General features: G+C 62.8%; 5 protein-coding genes and 3 non-coding genes across 9 annotated transcripts in view; 6 read left to right on the top strand and 2 right to left on the bottom strand.

Annotated features, from left to right (window-relative positions):
* The first annotated feature begins 61 nt into the window (after window positions 1-61).
* Window positions 62-3,314, top strand: RPL7A (ribosomal protein L7a). The gene is made up of 8 exons (XM_036329211.1): window positions 62-143; window positions 785-905; window positions 1,196-1,345; window positions 1,809-1,949; window positions 2,134-2,213; window positions 2,512-2,642; window positions 2,959-3,028; window positions 3,144-3,314. The coding sequence occupies exons 1-8, from the start codon at window positions 141-143 to the stop codon at window positions 3,246-3,248; spliced, it is 801 nt and encodes a 266-aa protein (XP_036185104.1). The 5' UTR covers window positions 62-140; the 3' UTR covers window positions 3,249-3,314.
* Window positions 574-647, top strand: LOC118667780. Its single transcript, XR_004971374.1, has one exon. It is a non-coding gene; the product is annotated as a small nucleolar RNA SNORD24 (small nucleolar RNA).
* LOC118667773 lies at window positions 2,372-2,444 on the top strand. The gene has a single exon (XR_004971367.1). It is a non-coding gene; the product is annotated as a small nucleolar RNA SNORD36 (small nucleolar RNA).
* LOC118667774 lies at window positions 2,809-2,875 on the top strand. Its single transcript, XR_004971368.1, has one exon. It is a non-coding gene; the product is annotated as a small nucleolar RNA SNORD36 (small nucleolar RNA).
* Window positions 3,315-3,560: 246 nt separating the features above from the next.
* Window positions 3,561-7,628, bottom strand: LOC118666910 (surfeit locus protein 1). Of its 2 annotated transcripts, none has more exons than XM_036329207.1 (9): window positions 7,516-7,628; window positions 7,370-7,421; window positions 6,154-6,287; window positions 5,994-6,076; window positions 5,188-5,379; window positions 4,323-4,395; window positions 4,076-4,238; window positions 3,763-3,844; window positions 3,561-3,694 (listed from the first exon to the last, which is right to left on the bottom strand). In XM_036329207.1, exons 1-9 carry the CDS (start codon window positions 7,567-7,569, stop codon window positions 3,625-3,627), a joined length of 903 nt encoding a protein of 300 aa, XP_036185100.1. In that variant the 5' UTR covers window positions 7,570-7,628; the 3' UTR covers window positions 3,561-3,624. The 2 variants fall into 2 exon arrangements, with proteins under 2 accessions (XP_036185100.1, XP_036185101.1); XM_036329208.1 differs by having other exon boundaries at window positions 7,543-7,611.
* Window positions 7,629-7,633: 5 nt separating this feature from the next.
* SURF2 (surfeit 2) lies at window positions 7,634-11,832 on the top strand. The gene is made up of 6 exons (XM_036329212.1): window positions 7,634-7,765; window positions 7,997-8,151; window positions 8,780-8,883; window positions 10,733-10,924; window positions 11,100-11,263; window positions 11,734-11,832. Exons 1-6 carry the CDS (start codon window positions 7,688-7,690, stop codon window positions 11,812-11,814), a joined length of 774 nt encoding a protein of 257 aa, XP_036185105.1. The 5' UTR covers window positions 7,634-7,687; the 3' UTR covers window positions 11,815-11,832.
* A 243-nt stretch (window positions 11,833-12,075) lies between these two features.
* On the bottom strand, window positions 12,076-23,580 carry SURF4 (surfeit 4). The gene is made up of 6 exons (XM_036329210.1): window positions 23,364-23,580; window positions 17,091-17,277; window positions 16,605-16,681; window positions 16,041-16,084; window positions 15,439-15,625; window positions 12,076-14,167 (listed from the first exon to the last, which is right to left on the bottom strand). Exons 1-6 carry the CDS (start codon window positions 23,409-23,411, stop codon window positions 13,901-13,903), a joined length of 810 nt encoding a protein of 269 aa, XP_036185103.1. The 5' UTR covers window positions 23,412-23,580; the 3' UTR covers window positions 12,076-13,900.
* The window catches only part of STKLD1 (serine/threonine kinase like domain containing 1), a 20,195-nt gene continuing 18,936 nt past the window's right edge, over window positions 23,410-24,668 (top strand). The window contains exon 1 of the mRNA XM_036331458.1: window positions 23,410-23,562. Within this exon, the coding sequence (XP_036187351.1) occupies window positions 23,410-23,562 (153 nt within the window). The remainder of the gene's footprint in view (window positions 23,563-24,668) is intronic.

The raw sequence follows: 24,668 nt of genomic DNA, 5'->3' as shown, positions 1-24,668 counted from the left end.
CCCCGACCGAAGGGCCCGCGAAAGGAGTGCTGTCGCTTTAAATTCGAAATCCCGCGCAGGCTCCAGTTCTCGCGATCTTTGAGGTCGCATACATATTTCCCACAATTCCCTTTCCTTTCTCTCTCCTCCAGTCGCCCAAGATGGTGAGTGTTTCCATGATACGTTATGTCGGCGCCGGGCCTGGGCTCTATCCGCTGCCATCCTCCTCGGGATTCGGCCGCGCGGGGGTCCCTCCACCGCCCGGAGCGAGGAGAGCCCCGCGCGGCCTGGCACAGAGGGCATTGGGCCGCGATAGACTCCCCGGCGTCCGGGCCGGGGGAGGAGGACCCGGCAAGCGCCGCGCCGCAATGCGGGGCTGGGAGCTGCTGCGCCCCGCAGCCCGCCACGGGCGGGGCCTTCGGCGAGGGGTTCTGAGTCCGCCCTTGCTGTTTCTGGGGTCGGACTCCTAAGGGGACCCCTGCCCCCGCGTTGGGGGTGCAGCGCTGTGGACGGGGCCGTCCCGGCGGTCCGTGTCCTAAAGCTCCGCCCTCAGCCCTGGGGCAGCGCCGCGCAGCAGCGTGGCCGCCCGGCTCGTGCAGATGATGTGAAGGAATATTTGCTATCTGAGCAACGGTGAGGACGCCCGAACCACCAAGATCGCTGATGCACGAGCCGGGCTCGCTGCCGCGCCGCGTGGGCCTGAGCCTGAGCCTGGGCGCGGCCCTGCCCGGGGGGTCTGGCCCTCCGAGCCCGGCGCCTCCGGGGGAGCTGGGGGGCAGAGGCTGACGGGGTTTCCTCTGCGCAGCCGAAGGGGAAGAAGGCCAAGGGGAAGAAGGTGGCGCCGGCCCCTGCCGTCGTGAAGAAGCAGGAGGCCAAGAAGGTGGTCAACCCCCTGTTCGAGAAGCGGCCCAAGAACTTCGGCATCGGTGAGTGAGGAGGGGCGAGACGGCAGGGCTGCCGCGGAGGGCGGCGTTCGTGGGCGGGTCAGGTCCTGCCGATGGGGTGGGGACGCCCCGTTTGCCGCTTTGTGGCTACAGACTGGGCCCGGTCCTAAGCTGCCCCCTCCGGGCGGCGGCGGCCGCGTGCAGATGATGTGAGGACGTTTGCGCTGGGAGAGTGATGACGCTGAACCACCGAGATCCCTGATGCTCCCGCCCTCGCGGCCCCAGGCGGGAAGCAGGTGAGAGCCTCGCTCAGGGCGGCCTTTCGCTCGCAGGACAGGACATCCAGCCCAAGAGGGACCTCACCCGCTTTGTCAAGTGGCCCCGCTACATCCGGCTGCAGCGGCAAAGGGCTATTCTCTACAAGCGGCTCAAAGTGCCGCCCGCCATCAACCAGTTCACCCAGGCCCTGGACCGCCAGACGGGTAGGTGGTGTGGCCGGCAGCCGGCGCTGGGAGGGACCGGGGCTCCCTGTTTAGTTTCCAGACCCTGGAGGTGGCATAACTGAGGCTTCTTGAAGTGCAACTCACACCTAACGCTTCCGACTCGAAGTGAGGAAGGTTAGCACTGAGCCTAGAGCAGCGGTTCTCAACCTGGGGGTCGAACGACCCTTTCACAGGGGTCGCCTAAGACCATCGGAAAACACATACATATTGTTTTTGTGATTGATCACTATGCTTTAATTACGTTCAATTTGTCACAATGGAAATATATCCTGCATATCAGATACTTACATGACGATTCATAACAGTAGCAACATTAGTTATGAAGTAGCCACGAAAATGTCATGGTTGGGGGTCACCACCACATGAGCGGTATTAAAGGGCCTCGGCGTGAGGAAGGCTGAGAGCCGCTGGCCCAGCGCCCACGCTGGTGGTTTCTCCGCAGCCACTCAGCTGCTGAAGCTGGCCCACAAGTACCGGCCCGAGACCAAGCAAGAGAAGAAGCAGAGGCTGCTGGCCCGGGCTGAGAAAAAAGCTGCCGGCAAAGGGGATGTGCCCACCAAGAGGCCTCCTGTCCTCCGAGCGGGTGAGGGGGTTCTCCTTAAAGGGGGGGCGGGGGGGGCGGTCAGTAGTTAGGTGTGGGCTCCTTCATCTGCAATCACTGAAGAGTACGTCGGGCCTCTTAACCCCGAGGCATAGCTGGCCCTGATGTAGAGCTGCTTTGTGAGCAGCAGCAGGCACCCCACTCACGCAGACTGGCTGTGTTCTAGGGGTGAACACGATCACCACCCTGGTGGAGAACAAGAAGGCCCAGCTGGTGGTGATAGCGCACGACGTGGACCCCATCGAGGTACGTGGGCCTCGTGAGCGCTGGCTGCTGAACTGAGACTGGGTCTTTATGTCGGTACCTACAGATAAAGCTTACTTCTGAGTCTGCCACATTAAGTGGGCTGACAGCTTTTCATTTGAGGACAGTACTGACGAGGGATCCAGCTTACCTTGTGGCTCTTGCAATGATGTGAATTTCTCACTGAATTAATCCTTGAAGTGCAAATACATGAGCTTTTTAACCCTGAGCAATTGCTGCCCAGCTAACTTAAATCATCGCTTCTGGTCAGACTACACTCTGAGCTAACGCTGTCTTCCAGCTGGTGGTCTTCCTGCCCGCCCTGTGCCGGAAGATGGGGGTCCCCTACTGCATCATCAAGGGGAAGGCCAGGCTGGGGCGCCTCGTCCACAGGAAGACCTGCACCACCGTCGCCTTCACACAGGTTAACTCGTAAGTATGCAGCTTGGTCCCGAACCCCAAGTGTGCGTAGGGGACAGCCTGCTCCCACCCTCCACTCTGCCCCCCCCAACCCCCCAGTTCACTTCATCTCTTTGGATTTTATCTTAAAAGAGCAAATGTTCTAGCTTTAAAGGAATAAATACATTTATCTGAACCTTTGCCGATGATGGTTACGAATTTCTTCACCTGAATAAACCATGTGGTCATGTTGTGTCTGAGGCAAAAGGCTTGTTGTGTTTGGAGCCAACAAGGCCCCACTTCCACTCTGGAAGGGCCCGCAGTCTGACCCACGTCCCCGTCTCCTTAGGGAAGACAAGGGAGCTCTGGCTAAGCTGGTGGAGGCCGTCCGGACCAACTACAACGACAGATACGACGAGGTAAGCAGCGCTGTCTGGGTGAGTCGGGCCTCAGCCAGAGGCCTGCCTGGCTCTCCGTGAGCCGTGCAGACCACGAACCGCTGGGCCAGACTGACTTCTGCTCTCGTCCTTGCAGATCCGCCGCCACTGGGGAGGCAACGTCCTGGGTCCAAAGTCGGTGGCTCGCATTGCCAAGCTGGAGAAGGCCAAGGCGAAGGAGCTGGCCACTAAGCTGGGCTAAGTGTGCACTGTTGAGTTTTCTGTACATAAAAGTAATAAAAATTCTCCTCAGCCAGCGTCTTGGTCACTTGGGGTTGGAGGTGATTTATTGCCGGCAAGAAGTCTGGGGTGGTAGCAAGTCCATTTTCAAACCAGGGGCCTTGAGCTAACTACTGTGCAAGTTGCTTCGTGTGTGGGTCCATTCAGAGAACTGAGCCTGCTGCTCGGCCGTCGTGCACTCGAACACTGAGCCAAGCCTGGGTTTTCTGATGGGCCCGGTACCCAGATCACTCAGGTAGCGGCGGTTTATTTATACCAATAGCGCGAGGCCCGGTTAAACCCAATCTGGTGAAGTATTTATTCAGTGGCTCCCAGGACAGGCCACCTCAGTCATCTCGTCACGTGCCAGGAGCCCGGCGCAGGAACTTCTTAACCCACAGGTACGACGTGGCCGCGCAGAGTCCGTACCTGGGGGTAAGAGTGTCAGTGAGCAGTTGTGAGGGGGGGGGCCCGCGCGCACACAGAGGTGGGCTCACCAGGTGATGATGTACTGCATGTGCTCGTTCCTCAGCGTCACTCTGGTCTGCCCGCCAATGGGTCCTCCAGGCACTGTGCTCTCTGTAGAGACACCGAGTGTTGGCACCCGTCTCCCTCCAGCCACTTGGCCAGCTGCTTCCTTGGGGCCTTGCTAACCATCTCCCCCAGAGCCTTTGAACTTGGCCAATGTCACTTCACCGCAAACAGGACCTTCCACCTGAACCTGGTGTACAGCCGCCTTCCCCCCGCCCCCCAGAGTGCAAACAGCAGGAACCGACCCCCCGCTTCTTGGCCTGGCCCGTCACCACGTACTGAAGTCCGCATCGATGAAGATGGGCTCTGTGCCTGTGAGCGTGGCCATGGCCTCCAGGTCCCGGTAGTACCAGTGGTTCCTTTCTGGGTTGTTCTCCGGGACAAAAGGCTTCCTGGTCTCTGTCAGCCTTACCATCCCAACCAGGTCCACTTCTCCCTCAATCTAAAAAAGAGGGTGTCCCTCAGGACACAGCAGAGAAGGGGGGCTCCCAGAGCCCTGCTCACTGGGGGGCCCTTTGCCCCTTACCTGGCCTTTCTTTCGAGTGTCAGGATTCAGTTTCTTCCTGGGGACAAACCCTCTGTTCACCAGGATGCTCATCCTAGATGGGGAAAGCGTGCGGTTTCAGGCGGGAAAGGGTTTGGAGAGATGATCACTGTTGGCTCCTGCGTGTTCAGGAACTGCGCTGCCAGGGCGGGTCTACAGCAGGACAGTGGAGACAGGCTGTGTGCCCCTGGGCAGGTCTTCCTGTGCCCGTGTCCTGACTGGTAAGAGCCACCAACCCCTGGGAGGGAAGCCAAGATTGTCCCTCACCTCCCCCCCTACCCCCCATCTTCCTTGTGCCACTCCTACTGCCACATGCAGCCAGTGATGCCCACCAGGGCCTGGGTTCAGGCTCCCTCCCCTTGGAAGGACTGGGCGCAGCAGCCTGCCAGCCTCCAATCTCCCCTTCTAACCAGGGGAGATGAGATGGGCAGCTGCTAGAGACCAATGGGCCCATCCCTGACCTCACCAGGAGGCTGTGGTGACAGGGCCCCAGGGTTTCATTTGTCCGTTGACATTGGGGAGGCTGCTCTATTGCACCGCCCCTTCTGCCCAAATAGTACCTTGGGACACTCCCTGAGCTGGCTCCCTCCAGAGTTCCTGTCACTGTCCCTTCATGCTGCGCCATCATTTAACGAGGTGGCCACTGGACAGACAGTTCTCGCTTCCCTCTCAGAGCGGACAGGACTTGTGCAGTGATATAAGCTAAATGAATCAGCTTCATGTCCGGGCTACAGATTCAAACTCTTGACGGAATCAAACCTTCTAGTTCCCCTGGGTTGGGGGTTGGGAAGGGAAGATGAGCTGCCCTGACCACATACATCTGCCAGGCTCCCTGCGAGTCACTCACCCCAGGTCGGTGCAGCGGAAAGGGGTGATGACATGGGCACCGCTCTGGGCCGAGGAGGAGAGCCGGCCCGCCTCCCGGGCCTCCCGCTCCGGGTCCACCATGGTCCGGGGCATCATGTACAGCTCCTTGGAGTGGTCAAAGTACCCCCTGACCTTCACCGGCCTGTACTCCAGGTTTCTCAGCTCCATGGGGCTGCACGGGAGGGGACAAGTGCAGCTGAAGCCAGTTTGTGAGGAAGAGAAACCCTCAGGGCTGCAAACGACAAAGCCCACCACAGCCCGAGGTGACGGGGCGATGGAAGTGCCTGCTACAGGGAAGCTGACCCCTCGGGTGTCGCGTGGGAACGGCTCTGCTGCCCCACAGTCCAGGGAAGCTGACCCCTCGGGTGTCGCGTGGCAACGGCTCTGCTGCCCCACAGTCCACGTTTTCATGAGAAGCCAGAGGGGGACTCCTGCATGGACTTGATCAGTGTGGCTAAAACCCCCTTCGAGCACCGGTTTGCGCCCCTAAATGGAGGCTTTGTTGAATACAGCCGTTCCTCTAGGGCAGTCGCATCATCTGGAGCACTTTCAAAATACCAGGAAGACGTGACAATGCCTGCTCTCGCCCTCCAGCTAAGCGTTACTGCTTTAGGGGGCCATCAGCACAGGTTTTTCTATAATTCAGGCAGCTTCCCAAGGGCGACCATGTCAGCAAGAAGCCCAGCAGGACCACCCATCCTGAGGGCACCCATCTGAGGGCCCGGACCCCAAGCAGCTCCACTGCTGAGCAGTGCGAGAAGCCCCAGGCCACAGCCCCGCACTCACTCTGCGGGCAGAGGGACAGGCTCAGCCATAATTCTAGACTCCAGCTCCGAGATCAGCTTCAGCTTCCACTTGCGACGCTGGACCTACGGAAACAGCATAAGCCCAAGCAGACGGCAGTGGGCCAAGGGCTCGGAGCCACAAGAGCTAGAGCCAGTCCTACCTGCCATGTCCCCAGGCCAAAGGCAGTCACCGGAATGAGAAGCAGGAACCACTGGAGAAAGGAGTCGTCCTCTGCTTTTGTGGCAGGTGCTTCTGCTGCGGAGCTGCGGCACCTGCTGGGCCTCCAGGCCAGACCTAGGGAGTGTCACACTGGCCTGGGGTCGCAAGCCCCGGAGGAGCACGGGTACAGGAGGGGCGGGCCCACAACCTGCAGCCAGGAGCCAGCTCGCAGCACCTGCGTCCAGCCCAGCTCCCAGCCCAGTGCCCGGCACGTGGCACTCAGTGGATGTTTACTGACTGAACGAGACCCAGGGCTCAGTCGTGGCTCTGCCACCGACCATGACCCGGGTAATTCGTGGCACCACCTCCCGCCTCGGGAGGATGCTGTGACGTATACACCACTGCGCTGACATGCACCCGCACAGGCTACTGTGGTCTGAAGAGACGAAATGTGATAGGCTCGGGACAGTGCTTCACAGAGCTCTTCCAACTGCTCTGCCTTTTCTTTATTTTTAATAAAGCAGTTAAAAGACAAAATTTATTTACAAGGTTACAGAGGTAGAAGTGAGCCAGCTGGGTTGCCTAGGCTCAGGCGTGCTTCCGGGAGGGAGAGATTAAAAAAAAAAAAAATTACTTGCTGATTTAAGGGAGGAAGAGGGAGAACCATCAATCCGATGTTTCACTTGCGCACGCATTCGCTGGCTGACTTTTGTATGTACCGACCAGGGATCGAACCCTCCGTCTTGGCGTACCCAGAGGATGCCCTAACCGCCCGAGCTGCGCGCAGGGCCAGCTCTGCGTTCTCATTGCTCAAAAATGCAGACACGGAACAATATACACAGAAGGTGCATTTAAGCTCGCGGAGGGGCCCCTGGGGGGTAGCAAGGCGGGCCTGGGCGGGAGCGTGGGCAGCACCCTCCTGGGCGCACAGCCCTGCGCGCGCGGTCACGCCGCCTGCCGTCCAGGGGCAGCACGCAGACTGCTGAGCAGACGAGCTTCCCTTCAGGGTCCCAGGCACCTGGTTGCAAACCCGGGTTGGCCCTCCCTCCTGAGGCCGAGACGGCGGTTGGTTGACGTCTCCGGCCGCCCCGCACGCAGCCAGGCTCCGGCAGCAGGCACGGAGTCTGACACGCGATCGGAGCTCATCCCCGCGCCCCCAGTCCCGCCCCGAGCAGCGCGGGGGGCGCTTCCCAGGGCGCACCTGGGCGCGTCCTCACCTGCGCGCGAGGAGACCGCGAGGACGCTCCTCCAGACGGCGAGGGCCGGGGCCTGCGGAGACGCGAGGGGCTGGCTGAGCCGCCGGCCCGGGGCGCCCCCCCCCCCGCCTCCCCGGCCGCTTGCCGCCGCCTCTCCGCCCGCTCACCGGCCCCGCGCCCGCTGCGCGCAGCACCTGCCCCAGCAACCGCGCCGCCGCCATCGCCCCGCGGGCCCTTCCGGGGTCGGGCCGCGTTTGCTTCCGGGGCACCGCCAAGCCCCGCCCCCGGCCCACGTGGTCTGAGCGACGCCGGGCTTCCAGGCCCCTCGGCTGCTCAGCCATGAGCGAGCCGCCGCCCGAGGTGCGCGCCTTCCTGCGCGAGCACCCCAGCCTGCGGCTGCAGCCCGGCGCCCGCAAGGTGCGCGGCCGAGCCGACTGCCCCGGGACCCCCTGACTCCCCCGCCTCCCTGCCTGCCCCCGGGACCCCTTCACCGCCCGCCCCCGGCTGTCCCGGGACCCCCTGACTCCCCCGCCTCCCTGCCTGCCCCCGGGACCCTTTCACCGCCCGCCCCCCGACTGCCCAGGGACCCCCTCAATGCCCCGCCCCCCGACTGCCCAGGGACCCCCTCACCGCCCGCCTCCGCCGCAGGTGAAGTGCGCTCTGACGGGCCACGAGCTGCCCTGCCGCCTGCCCGAGCTCCAGGTCTACACCCGCGGCAGGAAGTACCGGCGCCTGGCCCGCGCCTCCCCTGCCTTCGACTACGCGGAGTTGGAGCCGCACATCGTGCCCAGCACCAAGAACCCGTGCGTGGCCGGGGCGGCCGGGACTGGGTGGGACCGTTCGGCCGGTCTCCGGCCGCTGCTGGGCGGGAGACTCCACCTGCCTGGGAGCCGGGAGCCGGGAGCCGGGAGCCGGGAGCTGGGAGTCACCTGCGAGTCCAGGCGAGGCCCGCCCCGGCTGAGCTCGCTTGCTTTTGTGTAAACCCGGGCCTGTCTGCTTCCTAGGAGACGGCGAGCGCTGGGACTTGGTCCCTGAGGTTCTGGCCGAGGCCAGGCTCACATTTGTGCTTTAAAGGAGAACTTTGACTTAGCCGAGGGCGCGTGGTTGACAGATAGTGAGGAGGAAGCGGCGATGGCCTGGTGGGCACTCGTTCATGAACTTGAACGCTGAGTCCTCCGCGTGCATTCTCACAGCAGAGCAATCGGGGGGGCTGGCCAGGCCACACGCCAAGCAAAGGCGAGGCCAGGTCCGTGTGGACCGCGGCTCTCCGCCCGGGGGTTGGACCTCTCAGGAGCTTGTAAGGCCCGGGATACCCAGACCACACCCTGGACGCCCCCTCCCCAGGCAGCCTCTGGGGTGACAGAGGCTGGAGAGCAGGTCTGACTCCTTGCTGGAGAACTGTTCCTGCAAACAGCTCCCTCTGCCCCGTAGGCACCAGCTGTTCTGCAAGCTCACCCTGCGGCACATCAACAAGGCCCCGGAGCACGTGCTGCGGCACACGCAGGGCCGGCGCTACCGGAGAGCCCTGTGTAAATGTAAGTGTGTGTGTGTGTGTGTGTGTGTGTGTGACACAGCTGCCCGGGTCACGGCCTGGGGGCATGCCCGCCCTCCCCGGGATGAGCACCCCTCGAGGGCAGAAGTGGTTTGGGCCAGTGGTCGGCAAACTCATTCGTCAGCAGAGCCAAATATCCACAGTACGACGATTGAAATTTCTTTTGAGAGCCAGACTTCTTAAACTGAAACTATATAGGTAGGTACATTGTTATGAACTTCATTAGGGCACTCCTGAGGCTTAGGAAGAGCCACACTCAAGGGGCCAAAGAGCCGCATGTGGCTTCCGAGCCGGTTTGCCGACCACAGGGGTGGGCCATTGGGTGGCAGTGCCCGGTGGATTGCCCCGCGCCCTGAAGAGGGGTGCAAAGCTGGAAGCCGCCTCCCAGAACAGTGCGTCCTACTCATCGTCCTCAGCAGGTTCGATGGATCTAAACTAGAGTTAAGTTCCTGCGGCATCTCATCCATGTTACAGTGAAGCGACGTTGTTGGCGGACCTGCCGCAGTGACGGCAGGCGGTGCTGAGTGCTGAGGGAGGGAGGGTGCTGGCAGCCGGGAGGGCCGGCCTGACTCAGGAGGCCGAGACTGAGGGGCATGCGGAGCGGGAAGAGAACAGGATCTGGGCCAGGTCCAAGGCTGGCGTGGGAGGCCCTGAGGACCTGCCTTCCTGGTGCCGTCACGCACTGTAGGGTGAGGGGGGGGGCGGGTAGGGGCGAGAGCACAGAGGGTCTTGGAGGCCGTGGAGGAGCACGGGCAGCCGGATGCACTGAAAGGGTTAAAGCAGGGACTGGCGTGACCCCTGCAGTCATCCAGGGGAATGGAGAGGTGGCGGGGTTCCCCTTGGGTCACCAGGTGTGGGCAGGGAGGATGGAACGCCGTGGACGGGTTTTAACTTGGGGATGGGTTGCTAGATGAGGAGTGAGGGGCAGGAATAAACCGATTCCCAAGCTCCCACGTCCCGACTTGAGAACCGAACCTGAGAACCGAAGCGGTAGGTGAAGTTTGGAGAGTGGGGTCTGAATAGGCTTTGGGGGGAATTGAAAGTGAAACTGGAGCACTTTAAGTGGGAGGTGTGGCGGGGACCAGCACTCAGGAGATGCAAATCACTGACACAGACGTGGGATTTGCATCCACATCCACGGAGCCCGCCCGTTGAGAAGGGACAGGGTGGGGACAGGGTGGGGCCTGGGTACCAAGGAGCCCTAGGAAGGTGAGGAGGAACCAGGTGTCTGGGGCAGAGAGGAACGGGTGGACTCTTATTAGATGTCAGCCAAGGGGAGATGAGAGAAAGGTGAGACCAGGCAGCTGGGTGGCGAGGCAGGGACAGCCAGGCTGGAGCGGGGTAGGGGCCGCAGCCGAAGGCGGGGGGAGGAGGGCTGAGCTCCTGTCACCACCAACCCCCCGGGGGGCTGCACTGCCCTGGGGAGGCCTGTGCTGATGGAGGGCCTGTGAGTCCTCAGTGCAGGGAGAACAGTGACTCCAGCCTCGTTCCTGCCCCTTGCTCTGGCCAAAGGTCAACAGGGGGCGCTGATTCCACTGAGCCACCATGCCTGCAGAGGGCTTGCCTCCTGGTGACAGGCTGGCATGGTTTCCAGGTCAGGTGCCCTGGAGCTCCTGCAACCTGGCAGGCCCGGCCAGAGGCGGGTGCTCACGACCGGCAGATCGGTACCATCTTGTCTGTTGGCCACACCTCTGCTGGCCTTTCCTGTCCTGGTAGGAACTGAGCTGGTGGCCTTTCTCTGCCACCGCTGATGTGTGCCTAGTGGGTGAGGCACCGGGCTCAGAGGATGGGAGGCGAGGAGAGAGCCATGCTCTGTGCTGGCCTGTCTGCAGATGCAGAGTGTCAGAAGCAGGGCGTGGAGTATGTGCCCGCCTGCCTCTTGCACAAGAGGAGGAGGAGGGAAGACCAGATGGACAGTGACAGGCCACCCCGCCGGAGACCAGCCTTCTGGGAGCCCGAGTCCAGCGATGGTGACGGCACGGCCCCGAGTGACAGTGACGACAGTATGGCAGACCTGTATCCGCGTAAGCAGGACCGTGCTCCCTGCCCCCCGTCCCTCCCCCTCCCCCCTCTCCCTCGTACTCCCCCTGGCTGTCCTGTCCATTTCCAGCAGCAGGTGGCTCTGGCCCGCTCCCTTCTCCACGTGCCCCTTAGCCCTATGCAGGTGGTGACCTTAACGTAGATCCCTCTTCCTTCCAGCCGAGCTGTTCACCAAAAAGGACCTGGCAGGGGCCGAGCACAGGGACAGCGCTGATGACTTTCTGACCGATGAAGACGAGAGGCCAAGGCACCTGAGAGCAGAGGGCACTGGGGACGGAGAGGGGAGGGGAGGGGCCCAGGAGCCGGCCCTCAAGCGCAGGAAGGTGAGCGGTGCCTCCAGGCTGCTAACAGGGCAGCAGTGTCCTTAGCGAGGTTTCCATTTCCCTAGAAAAATAAGACCACTCTCTGCAGGTAATACCCCAAGCTCATGGCACATGCAAGCGAGGAGCCAGGGCCGCTCTGACGGGGCGGGGAGCTTTAGGTCTGCACCTGCGGGAGCCTGGCTGCCTGGACAGGTGCCTGAGTGCAGCACAGGAGCCGAGAGAGGGCCCAATAGACACCACCCTGAGCCTGTGTGGAAGGGGAGGGGCTAGAGGAGGTCAAGGGGCTAGAAGAGGTCAAGGTCTGTGCGTTTGGGGGTTCACAGCGCTGCCTTGGATGAGCTGGCAGCTGTGAGGGAAACTGGGCGGAGAGCGGACCTAGGGGTTTCCAGCTGAAACCTCGCCTGTAGGTGGGGCAGGCTGACTGACACCCGCTCACCTGGGCCCTCACTGGAACTCTGTCCCCGCCACAGAAGCAGTCGGGCTCATCCAAGAAGTTCAAAAGCCGTCACCGCAAGCAGAAGCGCATCAGCTCTTCCCAGCAGGCGGGTTAATAAACGTTTCCTGGAGACTGTGCAGCCTGAGTCCTTGGGGTTTGCACCCCGCGTCCCCCCCAGCTGCCCCATGTCCTCCCAGCCGGTGGGGCGTCCTGGGGTTTCTCCATCCACTCCTCTGGCTGCCCCAGGAGCAGGGTTGGGGCCGTCCCCCCGGGGCCCTGGGGGAGAGCCCTGTGTGGACATGGCTGAGTGGTCCTCATGTGGCACCTGAGAGCCTGGCTCGGCCCACCCACCTGGACGGCACCGAGGGTCACACTGTACAACAAATGCCATCATTTATTTTGATGTTTCCAAAATCAAAACGTTTCCAAACACAACTAAGATATAAAATACAGCATAAAGTGAGATCGATACCTATTTCCCACATAACGCAAAAAATTGTCAGAAATCGTTTTGCCAAAACCAATTGGTAGATTATTTTTCGCTCCTCCCGCAAAGGCAGGGGTCTACAGGGCCCAGGCGCTAGCCTGCTCTGGGCGGGGAGGTGGGGACGGGAGTGGCCACCGCATCACAGGCGGCCGACACAACAAAGGTCTCAGCAGTCAGGGAGGTGCCCTACTAGACGCAGCTTGGCTGAGGGTGCCACTCGATGGGGCTGTCACTCAAGGGGGCTGTCAGGATGTGTTAAGGGGGAGGGAATGTGGACCAAGAGACCACGTGGCCCAGGCTGAATCAGAAAGTGAAGAAACGCCTCCATGTCGTGAGCATCCAAGTGACGGGAATTGACACGCCCTTTGGCCTGGCTTTGTCTAACACCAGGACGAGCCTCCGCTCTGGCTGGGCCCTGGGGGCGGTGAGATGGTTGGCCATCACCCCCTTGGTCAGGTGGGTCCAGGCTGCAGAGCCTGAGGGGCAAGAGGCAGCCTCCTCCCCACAAAGCCTGCGGGCACAGGGCTCCCCTCACCTGGCTCAGGGCTGGCCCTCAGGCCCGCGCACCTCGCTGAAGACCAGGGAGCCAAGCCCCGAGGCCAGGCTCTCAGGGGGCCGGGCCAAGTCGGTCTGTCCCCGAAGGATCTGGGGGGAGGACAGCGGGAGGCACAGAGACACGTGTCCCAACTCCCCCGGTGCCTTCGCTGGGATGGGGCCTGGCGGAGGACAGCAGGAAGCGCTCACCCCCAAGAAGAGAAACACAGTGTAAGGCAATGTTAGAAAACTTTAAATACAGGAGTCAGATCCAATCGGTAAGGCATCACAAATCAGTAAAAAGTAATCTGGGCCGTGTGCAGCATAGCAAACAGACGTCTGAGCAAGCAGCAGCCCCGGGAGACGGAAGCCGTGGCCGTGCAGCCCGGGGTCATCCCTCAGCCAGGGAAGACCCAGGCAGCGTCCAGGGCGCGGCCCAGTTCAGCGAGGCTGCGGAAGGTTGTGAGTGTGAGGTAACTGGTCTGCGAGCTGGCGTCTGCTCCTCCCCGGGCCGCAGGCAACCTGCAGATGCGGGTGGGCGTGGGTGGGTGGGTGCGAGGGCTTCTGATATCCATCCCCACTGAGCCACGGAAGCTCCCGGGGATGACCCCATATAAACTGCACCGGGTGGGCTGGTGTCCTGACTCAGCAGTGACTCACCGTGAACAGGGCCTCTAACGCTGCCTCGCTCTCTGGGGGTTGTTCCTCTAATATCTCACTGTCCCTGCAAGTGTGACACTGCAAGGCAGCGCCCTGGTGCCACGGAGCGGCAGTGCTCTGATGTGCAGGCCACCCACAATCACTTAGTTTTAGCTAAAAACGTAAACTTTAAAAAAAAATAAGAGGGAGACTGCTTTGGATGATACACAGATGTATCTGCTCAGAGTACAGCGTGAAGGCCCCCACCACCCACGAACAAAACCGGGACAGAGGCCGCAACCCCCCCGGCTGCTCTCGCCGCGCGGCCAAGGCCTGGCCGTGGGGAGGGAGGAGCCAGGCGGCCGCTGGCTGGTCAGGCAGCAGGTGGGTGCAGAGCAGAGACAGCCGTCGCTCTCAGGGCTGCAGAGGTCTCACATCTGTGCCTCACCCAGGCAGGGGGGAGGGGACGAGAATGCGGCAGTTTGTCGATCGACCCCGAACCAGTCCTCGCCGGCCACGGCTTAGGCAGGCAGGGAAGGTGTTACCACTCTTTCTTCTTCTCGTCCATGGAGACGCCCCCGGGGCCCAGAGCCACCACCAGCAGCAAGCCGCCGATCACCGACATGGTCTGGAAGAAGTCGTACTTGAGGAAGTCGTGCATGGGCTTGTAGACGGGGATGGTCCAGAAGGCGTTGAAATACACGTTGATGGCGAACAGCCAGACCACAAGAGTCAAGGCGGCCAGCTTGGTCTTAAAGCCAATGGCCACTAGAATCATCAGCGCTGTGCCCACGATGTTCTGGAGGATCTGCAGAGGGGACAGTAAGAGACTCAAATGGGAGGAAGAAGGGATGGTCAGGTGCTGGGGCGAAGGGACTGGGGTGTGCGGAGGCCGCTAATGGTCGGGCTGTGACAGTGGGATGGTGACAGGTGGGGCTGTGATGGTGGATGGTGACAGGTGGGGCTGTGACTGTGGGATGGTGACAGATGGGGCTGTGACTGTGGGATGGTGACAGGTGGGGCTGTGATGGTGGGATGGTGACAGGTGGGGCTGCGACAGTGGATGGTGACAGGTGGGACTGTGACGGTGGATGGTGACAGGTGGGACTGTGACGGTGGATGGTGACAGGTGGGGCTGTGACGGTGGATGGTGACAGGTGGGACTGTGACGGTGGATGGTGACAGGTGGGACTGTGACTGTGGGATGGTGACAGGTGGGGCTGTGACTGTGGGATGGTGACAGGTGGGGCTGTGACGGTGGGATGGTGACAGGTGGGACTGTGACAGGTGGGGCTGTGACGGTGGGATGGTGACAGGTGGGACTGTGACAGGTGGGGCTGTGACTGTGGGACTGTGACTGTGGGATGGTGACAGGTGGGGCTGTGACGGTGGGATGGTGACAGGTGGGGCTGTGACGGTGGGATGGTGACAGGTGGGGCTGTGACAGGTGGGGCTGTGACGGTGGGATGGTGACAGGTGGGGCTGTGATGGTGGGACTGTGACTGTGGGATGGTGACAGGTGGGGCTGTGACGGTGGGATGGTGACAGGTGGGGCTGTGACTGTGGGGCTGTGACGGTGGGATGGTGACAGGTGGGGCTGTGACGGTGGGATGAGAAGGGGGCTGGGGCAGATGAGGCAGCGCTCAGCGCAGGCCGAGGTCTCCCAAGCCGCTCAAGCTGGAGCCCAGGGGCCTCCACGCCGGGACGGCCGGGCATTCCTGGGAACCTCGCCAGGCAAGGCGCACACTCGGTAACAAAGACCTGCTCTGTAAACTCCAGGGGGACAAAGCCAGAACCTTCTTCAACTCTGCACGCCCAACACCCGGCTCACAACGGTCATGAGATAAAGGTGAGGAAGGAGCGAGTCTGGGAGGACTAGCACCAGGACCCTCCAGCGAGGTCCATGAGGCTGGACTTCATTTGTTCGGAGGCAGGTTCTGGGCACATAACCTGACAGTTTGTTCTTTAATAGGATCAAAAGCCTTGGCCTTCGTGGCCTTGGGCTCTGCTTCATCCACACCAGGGCAGGGGCAGGGCAGGGGCAGGGGCAGGGGCAGGGGTGAGGCGAGTAGGACTCACGGAGAAGAAGCTGGCGTCGAAGTGAAGGAGGGTCATGAACATCAGCACCAGCAGGACCCGGCCTCCCAGCTGCATGTACTGCTTGGGGGAGCTCTCGCGCATGGTGGGGACGCCCGCGAACATGCTCTTCCCCTCCGAGCGGGACTCCGCCAGGAGCAGCAGCAAGCCCCCGCCCAGGGCCAGGTTCCTGAGGGAGACGCCAGGCAGCGCTCAGGCCCAGGCCGAGGGCCGCCAGACCAGCCGGGAGACCTCAGCCCTGCCCCCTCTCTGCAGACCAAGCAGGACTCGGCCTGAAGACACATCCGTGTCTGTGCACGAGCCAGCGGCCGTCGCCAGAGCACGCCTGGAACCTTGGCTGCCGAGCAGCTGGCTTCTGTGGGCAGCGGTTCCACGGGGACCCTCCTCTCCCTCGTGAAAGCCGGGTCAGGAGAGGCACCTGTGCTCAGTGTCCTGAGGGCCTGGGTGGGGGTGAAGGCTCTGCCAACATCCACCACAGGGCCTAAGGAGCACAGTCTTGACCCCAGAGGTTGACTCAATGGATAGTTACAGCACCGAGGTCAGATGGGAGGAGGTAGGGTGACCCTCCAACCAGACACACGTACCTCATCAAAAACTTCAAGTCCCATAAAATGCTGTAGGCGATCGTCTGAGGGGACAGAGGGCAGAGAAAAGGTGAGGGTCAGCATTTCCAAGCACCTGCTTTTCTACCAAATGGAGAGCATGAGGCCAGTTTTTAAACCTCAGATACACAAAACCGCTGCAGGACTCCAGGACAGCTCCGAGGCCAACCTCGGCTCAGTGCCCCGGAGAACAGGGCAGGCCTGAGACCACGGACCCAGAGCACAGGTGGGTGTTGAGGACCGCACCCGAGGAGCTCGGCAGCCTTAATGAAGGAAATGAGAAGAATGGGGTCCTGGCGGCAGCCAGCCTGGTGGCTTCCACCCTGGTCAAGGCAAACCCAGGCAAGGGCCAGCCCAGATGGCTGTCTGCTTCTCCTGCATTTGCCTTGAGGAAAACTGAGCCCCTTCTCGGGAAGGAGTTCCAGGGCGACTCCTCGAAAGGCCTTTCGAGAGGCTCTGCTCCAACCTGAGCAAGAAGGCAAGGCCCCACCCGGTTACCGGCAGCCATGGTTCCTGGGCGAGGCCCCACCCTTCCGCCCCGTTTACCTGCAGCGCGATGATGCCGAAGAGCCCGAAGCAGGCGTGCTGCACGAAGTTCCTGCTCAACACCAGGATGCAGCCCGCTGGAAGGAGAAGGCGAGGGTCAGGGGCTGGCTGCTTCACCTGGCCTCAGGTGCAGCAGCAGCCCCACTACCTGCCACAGGCAAAAATCCAGGCAGGCACCGCCACGCAGTCAGCGGGACCGCCATCACAGGCCCAGCAGCACCCGCAGGACAGGCGGGAAGTGCAAGGTCCGGCCCTGCATGTACAGGGCTGAGGCTGCCACCAGGAGCAGAAGTGAGGCCCGAGGCCTCGTCTCTCCCGTCTCCTTCCCTGATTTACCCGTCCAGACACCAGGGATGCTCACTGCCGGCTCCTCGCTGCCCCAGTTCACCTGCATCTGCTCTGGGAACGCAGACACGGGGCTGCCCCTTCTTCAGGAAGCCCCAGCATCCCCAGGGCTAACCCTGCTGTCAGGAGGGAGCCACTTACTCAGCTGTCCGAGCAGGTTGAGGAGCACGAAGGTGGAGGCCACCAGGTAGCCACAGCCCCAGGTGCTGTCGATGTAGTCGCGCTGCTCGCCCCACTGGAACCACATGCGCACGCCGTCCTCCAGGAAGGTGCTGATCAGGCAGAGGCGCGCCACGTGCGGGAGGTACTGCTTCGTGACTCGGAGGAACTGTCGGGCCACAGACATCCTGGTGAGGGGCTGCGGCAGGGCCCTTGGCCCCAGCCAGACGCTTCTTGAGCGCCGCGCGTGGGACTCTCCGCACCTGCTCCCAGCATGTCGTGTGGGCGCACGAGAACCTGCACAAGTTCCCGGCAGCCTAGACCCCACCAGGTGACAGTGTGACACTCTGCTATGACCTCTATCGCCTCAGCAGACACGTGCAGTGGCACCTACGCTGTCCCACAAGAACTGCCCCAAGACACGGCCTCTAATCTCAGGCAAGGGCATCAGCCAGCTAGGGTCCCGCGGGGAGAGGGGCTCGCCCAGGTCGGTGCCGACGCCACCCAGCCACCCTGCGGTGCTCAGAGCCCCCCCAGCCAGAAGAGAGCTGAGCGTGCTCTTGAGACGAGAGTCCGCATAGGCTCTGGCCAGGGTCCCAGGCCTGGAGGGCCTCGCTGTGGGCCAGCAGGAAGCTCACGCACGCACACCCACCCAGCCTCTGCAGCAGTGGGAGGGGAGGCCCAGCTCTGGCCCACGGTGTGCAGTCAGGACCACAGTGCACCTCCCAGCCTTACCCTCCCGAGAGCTCAAGGTCGGGCCTAGGCACGCGTGTGCGCACAATTGTGAATAAACCCGGAACCTGTGGGTCGTTAGGCCAAAGCACATTACAAACACGCTAACAAATGGGATGGCCTGCTGGTCCAACGGCAAGGAGACTCAAGTGTGTCAGATCACTGGCCATGCAGAGAGACCCATTTATAACTTCCCCCGCTCCGTGCTAGCCATGCCATTTATTTTTATCTTTTTAAAACTTTTAATATATATATATTTTTTTTCTAAATTGGTTTCAGAGAGGAAGGGAGAGGAAGAGATAGAAACATCAGTGATGAAACAGAATCACTGATCGGCTGCCTCCTGCACGCCCCCTACTGAGGATGGAGCCCACAACAGCGGGCATGTGCCCTTGACCAGAATCAAACCCGGGACCCTTCAGTCCGCAGGCCGATGCTCTGTCCACAGCCACACCGGCCAGGGCGCCATGCCATTTATGATGGCTGATTGGGAGACCAGCACGCGTGGAAACTGAGGTACAAACGTCACCAGGTGTTCCAGTGCACATTCTCTTACCGACGTGAGAGGCTGAGATAGGAAGGGACGGAACTGCCAGGGCACCGATAACACAGCAGGAACCCGGGGAGACCGGGGCCCACCCACAGCAGTGATGTGTCAGCAAGCGAGAGTCTAAAGGGCATCCCTGAGCCTGGCCTCACGGTCCATCAGATTAATGCCACAGCCCCTCTGAGGGCTGATTAAACCTATTGTAGGACTAGACGAAGGTGCATCCGTGAGCATGACTTAATTTTGGCATTTTGGAAAGTTGCTTCATAGTGCTAGAAAGTGCTGAAGCTTCCCTCGCAGCTAATGGCCTCTGGATGTTTAGTTTCGTTCACCAGCTTCGGCTCATGAGCACAGAAAAGCCTACTCACCTGGAGGGGGGGCGGGAGGGAGGTTCGTGTCCCTTCTCTTCCCACCTACTGAGCTTGAGCCCCAAGCTGTCAATTCCGCACACGTCTGCCCAGCCTTTCACCCCACTGAAGTGGTGGCAGGGGCCACAGGGATGGACAGCCAGCCTAGCAGGCGTGGGGCATGACCACGGGCTGAGGCCGAGGCCCGGGCCTCCTCCTGGCTCCACTACCCACCAGCTGGTGCGCCGTGTGACCAGGGACAGACCGAGTTACTTTGGGGGGTGTCTGTGCTACCCCTTCTACAGAGTGAGGGCACTGGACTGAAGGCGCTAAGGTCCGCGCCGGCTTTCATAAGCAGGAGAGAAGAGCCTGCTAAAGAACAGGTCCCAAGTACTCCTACGTAAATTCTGAGGTGCATGCAGAGAACAAGCACAGGGTGCAGGTACGCTTGGTGTAAACACACACACCGCATCAGATCAGGGGGTTCGGGGACCGCTGACGCCATACGCCCTCCCATTTCTGCCCTCACAGCCCACATGCTCTTGAAATGCCCAGCAACAGTGCAGTCACCCCCAGCCCCGAGGAGACAGACCTCCTGGGCTCTGAGGGGAACCCTGGCAACGGCACGGCCTCACTTGATGCTCAGCCTGAGAGAAGCCCGGCGAGGTGAGGCCGACTCAGGGACTGGAGCCTGGTGGGACCCCAGGCTGGGAAGTGACCCCGAAAGGCAGCACAGGGACCAACATCGGCGGTGCTGACTCGCCTCCCAATTGGGCTGTGGTCTGAGCCCCGTCCCACACGGGCGGGCACCGCAGCCCACGAGGCGGACGGAGGCGGGCTCAGCCTCCGCGGTGAGTCTGCACTCTTAATTTGAGTGTCTGGGTCAAGAGGATTAAAGAGCAGAGAGAACCTTCCTTCCAGACAGGTAATCACTCCTCCCCCCGCGCAGACACCGCTGAGACGGCCGTCTCCTTGCGCTGGGCAGGCGCAGCCCCCCAGGTATTCGCGCGCGGAGCGAGGCTGCTACCTGACTTCCCAAGTGAAGCGTGCATGGGGGAAGGCAACCCCCGTGACAGGCCTGGCTGACTCAGAGCCCGTCAAACGGCAGCCTCTAATGACACCTGCTTGCACTGGGCACGAAGGAAAAACCTTTTCATAACAGAGACCAGACCCATTTTCATCTTATTTCCTACATGTGTTTTGGTCACCAGGGTTCAGACTTGGCCACGGAGCCCACACCATGCGGCCTGGACAGTCCCAAGTCAGTGTCCCCGGGAGAGCAGAGCAGAGCGGGCACCAAGCATCGGGCAGCACCGAGGCCGGGCTGTCACCTGCCCATGCTCCGTCCGTCGCTGTCGGGCCTGAGGGCCAGGGGCCGCTCTCGGGAGGGAGTCGGGACGCTGCTGGAGGCAGACGGCGGGGAGAGCCTGCAGGAGGGACAGTCAGTTACAGGATCCCAGACCCTCACAACCGCCCGCCTTACCAGCTCTCAGCTACACGTCCCTGAAAATGAGCCAGTGGCGGAGACTTTCCTCCACTGAACCAGGCGGAGCGGGAGTTCAGGGACTCCCACGTGCCTGCCCACTGTGACCCCAACTCCCAGCCAGCCTAGTCTCCCCGAGTGCTGCTCCCAGGCTGCGTGCTACACCTGAGGGACAGGAAGGTGTCACTGGCCCTCAGCTGGAGACGGGCTGGCTTTCTCTACTCAGCATCCAGGTGTGACAAAGAGCCTGCCTGACCCTAGAAGAGCAGCCACAGGGAAGCCTCCCTAACCAGTCTCCCCATGTCCCCCCCTCGCTCCCTAAGAGGCGCGGTGGCTCCCTTAGCCTCTGAAGACAGGTGAGCAGGGCAGAGTGCTCCCTCTGTCCCCCCCCCCCCCCCTGGGGCCCAGGGCACGGAGCCCGGGCAGGAGAATGCTCACAACCCACACCCATGGCGCCCCGCGCGGTTCATCCAGAGCCTGACACCGGCTGTGCCAGATCAGTGTCCTAAAGACCACGCTCGCTACCCAACGCCTGACCAGAGGCCAAGAGGGCTCCTAGGTGACAGCTCCCAGAATGGCTGTCACGCCGGAGGACAGGTAGGAAGGCCAGGCCACACTGGAGCACAGGCCCGGGGACGAGCCAGCAGCAGGCTCACCGAGTGCCGCTCCGCTACGGTCCGTGCGCACGCGTGGCGCTCTGCGCTGGCAGCGAGGATGGGGAGCAGGACGTCATCTGGGTGCTGAGCTCACCAGGCTCCCAGTGCCCAGCACAGTGCAGAGAGCTCGCGCAGCACTGCCCCAGGCCTGGCCCCGGGAGCAGGAGGACACTGTCCCCGCGGCCCAGGGCAAGGAGCCCAATGCCAGAGGGACAGCTCGGGAGGAGCCTGCCGGCGGGACCCACCAGCCGGCGCACCGTGCCCACCTCTGCAGACCCGGAGGGGAGGTCACCGCACTGCCCAGCGGCAAGGAGCCCAGACCTGGGGAGCGAGACACGGACTCAACCTTCAGTCACGTGTGCCGTGCCAGACCACAGCACGCCGTCTCCACGTGGAAGTGGAGGCACCACGGCCAACCTCACCCGGTCCGGAGGGTGACCAGGCGACGTGCACGGAGGACCTGGCCCGCGCTGGCGCAGTTCAAGGGTGGGCATTACCAGAGGACACACGGCCCTCTGGGGTCCCACGCTCAGCAGCCCTGCCTTCCGGTCACATCCTGTCACCTCCTGCTTGCGTCTGCTTTCTGAGGACAAGACTGGAGGGAAACAGGTGTGTCCCACTATCTGATCAGTGGCTGCGTGGTTTCCCTGTTCCCTGCAGACTCGGCCGCTTTCATTTTTAAGGCCTGATTCCGCCCCGTTGGCAGCGCTACTTTACTGCGTGGATGAATGTTAACCCCCAGCTCGGCCAGATCTGCATCGGAAGCCGTGACTTTGCTCTGCACCCTGCTCTCCGCCCACGTCCGCCTGCGCCCCGCCTGCCCGTGGCAGAGGCTCCTGACTTTGGTTTTGAAGAGCACAGGCCCTCTGCCCCCTGCCATCGCCACTGCGGCCAGCGCCCAGCCTGGTAAACTGACAGCAGGAGGCTGCGCTGCGGGACAGCGCCCTGGCCCACTTGGGTTTGGGCAGCCGGCCTCATCCCTGCGCTGTGCCAGGCCTCGCCTTCCTTCCCACAGGAACTCGAGGCCGGCCGGCCTGGCCCGACCCGACCCGACCCGACCCGGGCCCCTCCGGGCCTTCCTGGGTCCCAGGTCCCGCTTAATGAGATTCGGGGAAGGAGGGGGTGGAGGAGACTGGCTTTCCTCAGCGGGTGAGCTGACCCTTTGGGTTGGCAGCGGCGCCACCGAGACGTTTTATCTCGACTGGATGGTGAAACTCACTTGCAAAACCAGGGCCTCCCGGCTGAAGAGCCCGTGTGCGTGCTCCCCGTCCCCTCGCGAGTGTAACGGGTCCCTGGTTCCCGATGGCGTTCACCGCCCCCTTCCCGCGAGGGGCCGTGTTTAAGTTGTGTCAGCGCACAAACCACCACCTGGGGAAAAACTCCTCCTCCGGGTTGACAGACACCCCCCCCCCCATTGGTCTTAAATGCTCGGGTCACAGGAACAGGGGCGACCCAATTCCGAGGCCACACTAGAGGGTGTCACCCCCCCACCCCCCAACGGGAAGCCCTTCGCGGATCACAAAACGCTCGCTCGTTTGTTTTGTTCTGAAATCCCAGCTCGAGCCTTCCAGGACCCCACACCCAGCACCACGGCAGGTGAGGCCTCAGCCTCGCTACTGAACCCCGCACCGCGCACCCCGCACCCCGCACGGGCAGGTGAGCCAGGGCCAGGCGGCAGCGCCCGATCCGCCCGCGGGAGAGGCTGCCAGTCCCAGTGACGGGCACACGGCCCACCGCGCGCCGTCCCTCCGCTTTCTGCCAGGCAGATCGGCGGCTGTGCGCCGCGGGCAGCCCTGGCGGTGCCCTCCCAGGTGTGCGCTCAGAGACGCCCATTCCACCCGGCGGGGCAGAGTCCAGGGAGGGAGACCAGGGTCAAAGGGACCCCAGGGCGGCCACACGTCCGGGAGATAAAGGGAAAGGGCTGCGCTTTCTGGGGTTGGGGTGCACACCAGGGCGCCCCCTTTCCTCCGGGAGGACCCCACACCTCCAGGCTGACCAGCCCCCGTCCATGATCCCAGCTGCCACCCCGCCCCCTACGGGCGCCCCGGAAAGGGAAAGGCGTGCGGAGCCCCCCGCCCGCCGGGGTGGAGGACGCTCCCCGGGCCCCCGGCGCTCCGGCCGCTTCTGGGGGGCGCGGAGGCGGCCTCACACCCCTCCTTCCAGGAAGGCCCGGGCCGGCTGCGGGGACGGTCGCCGAGCTGGGTGCGACGCGGGGACCGAGATCACACCGGCCGTGGCGGGGCGGCGGCGGGGGGCAGGCGGGCCCGGAGGCCGGGCGTGGGGGTCGCGGGCCGGACGGGCAACGCGCCCGGGGGGAGGCCGCGGTGGGGGAGGGGGCGCGACCGGCGTGGAGCCGGGAGGGCTGCGGGCGCGGCTCGGGGGGGCCCCGTGGGGCTCGGGGCCCGGGCGGAGGCTGGGGGGCGCGGGGCCCGGGAGGGGAGGGGTCCGCGGGGGGGCCGGGCGGGGAGGCCGCCGGGCCGCAGGCCGCACCTGGTCGGCGAAGTCCTCGGCCGTGCCCATCAGGTCGTTCTGGCCCATGGCGGCGGCGGGAGGCTCGGCTCACTCGCTCGCTCGCTCGCTCGCTCGCTCGCTCGGCGTTCGGCCCGTCGGCGCCCGCGCCCGTTGCGGCCTCCACAGGAAGTGCCCGGCGGCCGGCCTCGCTGCTCTCGGCGGCTCCAGCGGCTGCCACGTAGGCCAAGCCTTAAAGGGGCCGCGCCGCGGGGCCCGCCCCGGCCGCGCCTTAAAGGGGCCTCGCACCGCCCGCAGTTGCACCACCCGGCGCGCTCGAGGCTCCACCCACCGCTCTCGTAGGCCCCGCCCACGCAGCGCTCGGCCCCGCCCACCGCGCATCCAACTGGGAGGCCCCTCCAGGCCCCGCCCACCGCGCTCAAGGCTCCACCCACCACAAGATTTAAAGCGGCCAGGCCCTGGTGGCCTGCTCGCCAGAGGGACGCTACGGGTACCGTTAGAGCCCGGAGGGCCACGTGGTCAAGCAGACACACCCGGGGCTGAGGGTCGTTCCCAGGGTGGGGGCTGGGGTGCGCACCAAGACGCGGTCCCGACTGAGCATGCTCAGTCGAGGGTCTGCCCTCCGGCGCCGGCCAGGGGTGCACCCCCAGCGCCCAAAGAGGGAGGAGGCGCACAGGAGTCGTTATGGAAAATTACAAGGTGCCGAGTTGTCCCCTGGCGGGGAGGCTGGGGCGACGAGGGGCCCACGGTGTGGGACAAGCCCTGGACCTGGACCACCACCCCCGACCCCTACTGGTGTAACGGTCACACCCCCGACCCCTACTGGTGTAACGGTCACACCCCGGTGGAGGCCGCTAGCGAGGTCCCAACCCGGAGGCAGTGTCTGCCTCTAGCTCGTAGGCCAGTGGTTCTCAACCTTCCTCATGCCGCGACCCTTTAATGCAGCTCCTCATGCTGTGCTGACCCCCAACCATAACATTATTTTCGTGGCTACTTCATCACTGTGATTTTGCTACTGTTATGAATCGTCATGTAAATATCTGATATGCAGGATGTATTTTCATTGTGACAAATTGAACATAATTAAAGCCTAGTGATGAATCACAAAAACAATATGTAATTATATATGTGTTTTCCGATGGTCTTAGGTAACCCCTGTGAAAGGGTCGTTCGACCCCCAAAGGGGTCGCGACCCACAGGTTGAGAACCGCTGTCATAGGGGGCCTCCAAAGGTGACCTCCCGGAGCGTGCTCTTTGCCTCTGGGCCTCAGTTTACCGCCGTCTCAAGGCTGGAACTAAGGACTGCAGCCGTGTCTGTCTGCACGG

This window comes from Myotis myotis, unplaced genomic scaffold (genome assembly GCF_014108235.1).
Source record: "Myotis myotis isolate mMyoMyo1 unplaced genomic scaffold, mMyoMyo1.p scaffold_m19_p_12, whole genome shotgun sequence".
NCBI lineage: Eukaryota > Metazoa > Chordata > Mammalia > Chiroptera > Vespertilionidae > Myotis > Myotis myotis.
Note: the sequence above shows the minus strand (reverse complement) of the source record. Positions and strands in the feature narration are given on the sequence as shown.

Excerpts from the sequence above, each read along its gene's own strand:
- LOC118666910 (XM_036329207.1), bottom strand. The coding sequence starts at position 7,569 with ATGGCGGCGGCGCGGTTGCTGGGGCAGGTGCTGCGCGCAGCGGGCGCG. Across the intron at positions 6,288-7,369 it reads CGCGGTCTCCTCGCGCGCAG|GTCTGGCCTGGAGGCCCAGC; the intron begins GTGAGGACGCGC and ends GACACTCCCTAG. Across the intron at positions 6,077-6,153 it reads TTGGCCTGGGGACATGGCAG|GTCCAGCGTCGCAAGTGGAA; the intron begins GTAGGACTGGCT and ends CTGTTTCCGTAG.
- RPL7A (XM_036329211.1), top strand. Across the intron at positions 1,346-1,808 it reads GGCCCTGGACCGCCAGACGG|CCACTCAGCTGCTGAAGCTG; the intron begins GTAGGTGGTGTG and ends GTTTCTCCGCAG. Across the intron at positions 2,643-2,958 it reads GCCTTCACACAGGTTAACTC|GGAAGACAAGGGAGCTCTGG; the intron begins GTAAGTATGCAG and ends CCGTCTCCTTAG.
- SURF2 (XM_036329212.1), top strand. The coding sequence starts at position 7,688 with ATGAGCGAGCCGCCGCCCGAGGTGCGCGCCTTCCTGCGCGAGCACCCC. Across the intron at positions 7,766-7,996 it reads TGCAGCCCGGCGCCCGCAAG|GTGAAGTGCGCTCTGACGGG; the intron begins GTGCGCGGCCGA and ends CCTCCGCCGCAG. Across the intron at positions 11,264-11,733 it reads CGGCCCTCAAGCGCAGGAAG|AAGCAGTCGGGCTCATCCAA; the intron begins GTGAGCGGTGCC and ends TCCCCGCCACAG.
- SURF4 (XM_036329210.1), bottom strand. The coding sequence starts at position 23,411 with ATGGGCCAGAACGACCTGATGGGCACGGCCGAGGACTTCGCCGACCAG. Across the intron at positions 16,682-17,090 it reads CAACCTGCTCGGACAGCTGA|CGGGCTGCATCCTGGTGTTG; the intron begins GTAAGTGGCTCC and ends TTCTCCTTCCAG. Across the intron at positions 16,085-16,604 it reads TCGGCATCATCGCGCTGCAG|ACGATCGCCTACAGCATTTT; the intron begins GTAAACGGGGCG and ends CTGTCCCCTCAG.